The following is a 6000-nucleotide window of genomic DNA, read 5'->3' as shown; positions in this document are numbered from 1 at the left end:
TAGTGGAAGATCTGTCTTCTCCATTGTTAGCTATTTCGCAGCACCCCTGCCATCTATCCCATAATGGCAGTATGACAACCAAAAATGTCTCCAGACATTTTCAGTGTCCCCTGGAAGGCAAAATTCCTGCTCACCCCCCTACCTCACTCCCCATCTGCTACCCCATTGAGAGTCACTGATCTAAGGTGTCACAGTAATTAGAGTAAAACCTTAAAATTGTTTGCATCACCCTCTGAGAACCTGGTAATATTGTATAGAAATCGGTTGTAATTAATTCCCAAGACATTTTGAAAAGAAGCAGTTTCCTTACTTCTATGTGCAGAGATGATGAAGTATAAGAAGTTGAGTGCTTTGGGTTATGTCTCTTGATTGATTAAATGACAATGAGGAGTAAAAGGAAAGTCTCCCAGATCTGTACGCGGTATTCCAGAAGCCATACTGGAGTTGAGGCTGCTCTGTGTGGGAACGGACTTTACTTTAATCAGCATAATCTCACTCCACTTTAGTCGGATTTTGTTGTTTCTCGTTATCTGCAGACTCATGAATTCAAATAAATATATCAATTTTAGTTAAGAAGTATAAACTCTCTAAGTTTTACGTGAACATGTTAGTTTCCTGAACCAAAGGTTTTGCACTCTGTTTAGAAAGTGAATATATAGATATTACAATGACATTTTAAAGGTTGAGCCTTAATACTGTCGTGGGCACATTGTTTTAATGGTTGTCTAGATTCATTCATTCGAGGGAAGAAGCATTCTATATATTAGGATTTCCATTCAGATAGAGGGTTTTTTTTTTTCCTGAAATAATTCAGGTCTTTGGCTTATTTTATAAAAGCTACTGTGGTGAATGGTTCTTTTCATTATTTGATGTCTCTTCAGAAAAGCCTTGTGATTTACAGTCTTGAGAAAAACTGATTACTATAAAGTCTTGAGTGTGCCAAAGCGACATTTTATAAATAAGACACAAAAACACATGGAGCTATGCCTCATTTAACTATATTTCTTCCCAAACAGAATATTCACTATTGTGAGTTAATGAATCAGACTGGATTTCCTGTGAACAACACTGTTGCTATTATATAATAGACATTTAGTGCCTGTAGTGTGGTTAAAAAAAAAAAAAAAAACCTTGTACTTATGAAATTGATGTCAATGTTTTAAACATTAAGTGAAATTAACACATTAACATTAAGACATTAACATCCTACACAGGGCAGTCTAATGTTAATGTCTTTATTTTAATAAAGAAGTAGAAAATCGTTCATTGGTCAATTTATTTTCAAATATACAGCTAATTCACTTAAATTTTGCTTAGTAGAACATGACACACCTCTAGTCAGATTCAATGATTTTCCAAATTGATTCATAATATCCTTGGAAACATACTTTCTACACTATTGCTATGAAACCTATAATAAACTTTCCATACTCAGAGCTTACAGGCCAAATAGCATTTTAAATACATTCAATCCTATGTGTTTATGAAATGACAGATCACAAGGGTACTTAATAGCATTTGGATATAGAAATATATCATGTTTCATAAAATAGTTAGCAACCTAAACCTATTTGTCACTTTTACAATTCTAAAAGTTTCACTCCAGTATTATTACGAACAACTTAGAAGAGGCATAGTACTTTGAAGTATAACCATGATTGATTAGACTAAACTAATTCCAGCACTGCCTTGTGTACTACTTTAATCTTTTTGAAAAGTGAATGAACAGCAGATGGCCTAATAAAGACACTCTGTGTGCTTGCCCAGTATGGATTGGCTCTGAGGGACCTGCCTGAACACTTCGGAGTCCATGTATTTGTAACACATCTGTCTTAGTCAAGGCAGATGGTTAAAGGAAAGAGAAACTTCCAAACTCCTGAATGTAGCCCAGTTTGTGATGAAACATTAATAGGACCCAACGTTCACCTTTCAGGTCTTCCCAAAAGTCCTCTCTCTGATAGTTCACAATATATTTGTAAATATGAGCGCTGCTGCGCTTTGCAATCATATTTCTTAAGAAGTGGTGCATTATCACTCATGCTTTCTATCCACATTCCAACTACTGCTCGAATATCTCAGACTCTGCATTTTTAACTACTCATCTGATTGGTACAATGAGAGGAAATAGGAAATGATAGGGTTTTACTATTTCAAAGTGAAGGTTGGCACATCATGTTTTTCTTAAAATTTTAGTGTAGTTTTAGTAGCACAAATGTGGTGGAAGACCAATATGTTGCTGTCATATATTTGAAATTTAAAACATAAAGTTTGTAAATTTTAAAAATTGACTTCTATATCATGAGATCTTAAGTACCTGTAATCGAAGATAAGTATTCATACATATTAATACATAAGAGTGTGCTGCTGATTTGAGAAAGAAGAGTGACGGAGGGAAAGGGTTTGTGAAAAGAATTCATTTCATTCTCTTACAACAAACTTGAAGCAGTTCAGTTAGAAGAAAATGGTTAGGCATCTGTTTCTGTTTAGAAAATGAAATTTTTTCTGTTTAGAAAATGTGTGTATTTTGAGAAACATCTCTTTAACATGATTATGTCTTCAAATTGGTTTTGTCATTCTAGCGAAACATATTTATGAAGCAACTTTTTTTGCACTGGTTTTTGTGTCTTACAGTAATAACTAGTAGTGGCTACAGCCCCAGATCAGCGCATCAATATTCCCCACAGCTATACCCTTCCAAGTAAGTGGTCAATAGATTCTTTCAGATTTGCTAGAATAATTTTTCAGGGTTATCTTTATTAATCTTTATTCACACAACATAACCTTAGATTGGGTTGAATTATGTCTTTCTACATAAATGTGTTATAGGTAGTTGAATAGATAGAGACTTGGATAGATTAGTTGGCTGGATTAGACATACAGATAAATGTCCTGTACAAATCTAGACATAGAGATATACTCATGTTCGCCCAGACAGTTGCCTAAATTCTGGTTATTTATATACCATGAGGAAGCATCAAGCTCAAACCAGAAAACACTGATTTCTTAATGAAAATGCCAGAAATGCTGAGTAGCTTAAAGAAGGTCTAAAAAGATTACATTTTATTCAAACATTAGCACTTCCTAATTTGTTCTATCATTATATTATTTTCACTGAATTTGAAGTTCTAAAAACATACTTTTGAATAACGTGAGCTATTGTTTTTATAACAAAAGTAGTCAACTTATTGAGGACAACAGTAGAAATTTCAAATTGAACAGTGTTAAATGTATATCTGAATTTGGTTACAATCAGCCAGATACGTTAAGATTTTAGATCCGTGATTCACACACATTTAAATGTTATTTTCTATAGCAGCTACAGCCTCTGCCCTGAAACATAGGTTGGTGTTTGGCTATCCATTTAGGAACATTCTGTAAAATTATCATGATAAAGGGAATGGCATTCCATTTCTTTTCAGGAAGCAGCCGCCTTCCTTTTTCCTTTCTTCTTCTTCTCTTTTCTTTTCTTTTCTCTTTTTTTTTTTTTTTTAAGATTTCCAGTTCGTGGTAGAGAGTTCTTGGTAGGGCCTTTGATGACTCTTGTGTCCATTGCATAGCATTAGTTCACCCCTAGTGAGCAGAAGTATACTCATGAGCATGTTAACTGGCCTGGGCTCCACTTTCCTTGTCTGCACATCAACTGGGAGTACTATTTCAGATATAAACAAGACTTACAGACCTGGAAGAGATGTTAGAATATAATATCTTATCCAAATTTCTCATTTTAAAGGTGAGGTATAAGGCTTTAGGGAGTTTAAACTATTGGTCCAAAATCGCTATGAGACTGATTTGTAGCAGAGCCTGGGCTCCTGACATTCAGACTCTCGTCCTTTCCTTGTTGTTACAATTGTATTGTGGATAAAGAAGAGGATTACCTCCTGCCTGTTGTAGGGTTTCACTGAATCTAAGCTGTCTGAATTAATGTGCAGTCTTTGTTGCCACAGTAATGCTATTTTTCTGATATTTAGGCCCTATCCACACATTCTTTCTACACCAGCAGCTCAAACAATGTCTGCCTATGCAGGCCAGACTCAGTATTCGGGGATGCAGCAGCCAGCCGTCTACACAGCCTACTCACAGACAGGACAACCCTACAGCCTGCCCACTTACGGTATTTCACATCTTCTCTCTTTTCCTTTGGTTATGAGTGGGCAATCCTGTGGCTGGTGGTTATGTGTTCTGATATAAGCTACGAAGCGGAAGTACGGTCATTTTACTAATTGAACGGTTTGCACATACATTTTCCAAACAGATCTGGGCGTGATGTTGCCAGGCATCAAGACAGAGAGTGGACTTTCACAGACTCAGTCCCCGTTACAGAGTGGGTGCCTCAGTTACAGCCCAGGGTTTTCTACCCCCCAGCCAGGCCAGACGCCTTATTCTTACCAGATGCCAGGTAAGTAGCCACACAAGAATTATATCATATGGGGATGAATTCTTTGAACAAGACTCCTTGGCTTCAGACCAGGAATATGCATCCATGAAAATGTTTTTAATTGGCACTGCTATTCACATCAGGAAAGACAAATAACAAGGACGAAACGTGATAAAAATAATTGAATATACATCAAGAAACAGGCCCCGTAACAAATTTAAATATTTTAGCTTAAGTTGCATAAAACTAGGACCAAGCAAAGTAGCCTCCAAGCTATGCCAATCACACATTTGGCATCTACTTAAGCGAGATTCAGGGATTCATAACAGTACTCTTCATGTACATGATGCTGTTTTGATTGTATTTAAAACTGAGTTAGCATTTCCTAAGTCCTATTTATCATTGAATGATTGTGGATTTTCTGTTCCTTCCTAAAATACCTTTTTATTAATACTGTATTTCTTAATAGGAATATTTATATAATTTGCACCTCCCCATGAAAAAAATCCTCTGTAAACAAGTATTTAATTTTGCTTTGATGTATGATCAATACATAGTAGTTGCACAAAGAATTTTAGTGACTTAGTAAAACATTAAAAGCTCGGTTCTGTCATTTTGTCCATACTATTAGACATAAATTTGGGGCTACATGAACATATTTCAATCAACTACTATTGAAGTTTCAGTTCATTGGCTAAAATGAAGTAATTACTTAGACCTTCCTGGCAGGTCTCTTTTTACCTAGAATATAGTAGAAATATGTTACGTACAATCTAAAGCCAGAGTGAACCACACAGCTTCAGTCAGCAGTATTAAAGTGACAACAAGTACATTCTCATTTATTCCCCAAAATACTTTATATTGAATATTCTGGGCCAGGTCAGTTTGTGTTAAATACATAATATTATTGCAATTCAAAACAGCTGAGAAACCAAATAATCAAAGGTGCCTTGGTGGCTCATTTGTTTAAGGGTCCAACTCTTGATTTTGGCTCAGGTCATGATCTTAACAGTTCGTGAGATTGAGCCCTGCATTGGGCTCTGCACTGACAATGCAGAGCCTGCTTGGGAGCCTGCTTGAGATTCATTCTCTCTCCCCCCAGCCCTGTCTCTCTCCTTTCTCTCCCTCACTCCCTCTCAAAATAAATAATAAACATTAAAAATAACTTAAAAGAGCACGTAATCAGCTGTGTCAATTGTCTTTAATTTTGCTTCTTCCCAGGTACATTCCATAGAACATGTATTTTTTTAAATGTGTATTTCTGGGAAAAGAGTGTGTGAGAGCAGGTAGGGACAGAGAAAGAGGAAGACAGAGGATTTGAAATGGGCTCTGCGTGGATAGCAGAGAGCTCGATGCAGGGCTCAAATTCAAAAACCATGAGATCATGACCCAAGCCAAAGTCAGAGGCTTAACCGACTGAGCCACCCAGGCACCCTTCCTAGAACATATTTTTTAAAAAATAATCTTTAAATTGATATTACACTTGTTTTTGGCCTAATTTTTAAAAGATAATTAAACTTCTTACCTTGTAGTAAAATTTTAGAAGGCTCTCAAATGTTAGGCGACTGCAGTATGAAAGCTCTCCCTTGAGTCTGAGCCCTAGTTCACATCTTTCTTGGACATAG

General features: G+C 36.1%; 1 protein-coding gene across 2 annotated transcripts in view; it reads left to right on the top strand.

Moving 5' to 3' along the window:
- EYA4 (EYA transcriptional coactivator and phosphatase 4) overlaps nucleotides 1-6000 on the top strand; it is a 263359-nt gene that overhangs the window by 207282 nt on the left and 50077 nt on the right. Inside the window, exons 6-8 of one of the 2 annotated variants that reach the window (XM_077776010.1) lie at nucleotides 2632-2698; nucleotides 3969-4111; nucleotides 4253-4396. In XM_077776010.1, coding sequence (XP_077632136.1) covers nucleotides 2632-2698; nucleotides 3969-4111; nucleotides 4253-4396 — 354 coding nt within the window. Of the gene's footprint in view, nucleotides 1-2631; nucleotides 2699-3968; nucleotides 4112-4252; nucleotides 4397-6000 lie in introns of those variants that run through there. The other variant, XM_077776011.1, reaches the window with a different exon arrangement.

The sequence above is a fragment of the Crocuta crocuta genome, unplaced genomic scaffold (genome assembly GCF_008692635.1).
Source record: "Crocuta crocuta isolate KB4526 unplaced genomic scaffold, BGI_CrCroc_1.0 scaffold25, whole genome shotgun sequence".
In the NCBI taxonomy this organism is placed as follows: domain Eukaryota; kingdom Metazoa; phylum Chordata; class Mammalia; order Carnivora; family Hyaenidae; genus Crocuta; species Crocuta crocuta.
Note: the sequence above shows the minus strand (reverse complement) of the source record. Positions and strands in the feature narration are given on the sequence as shown.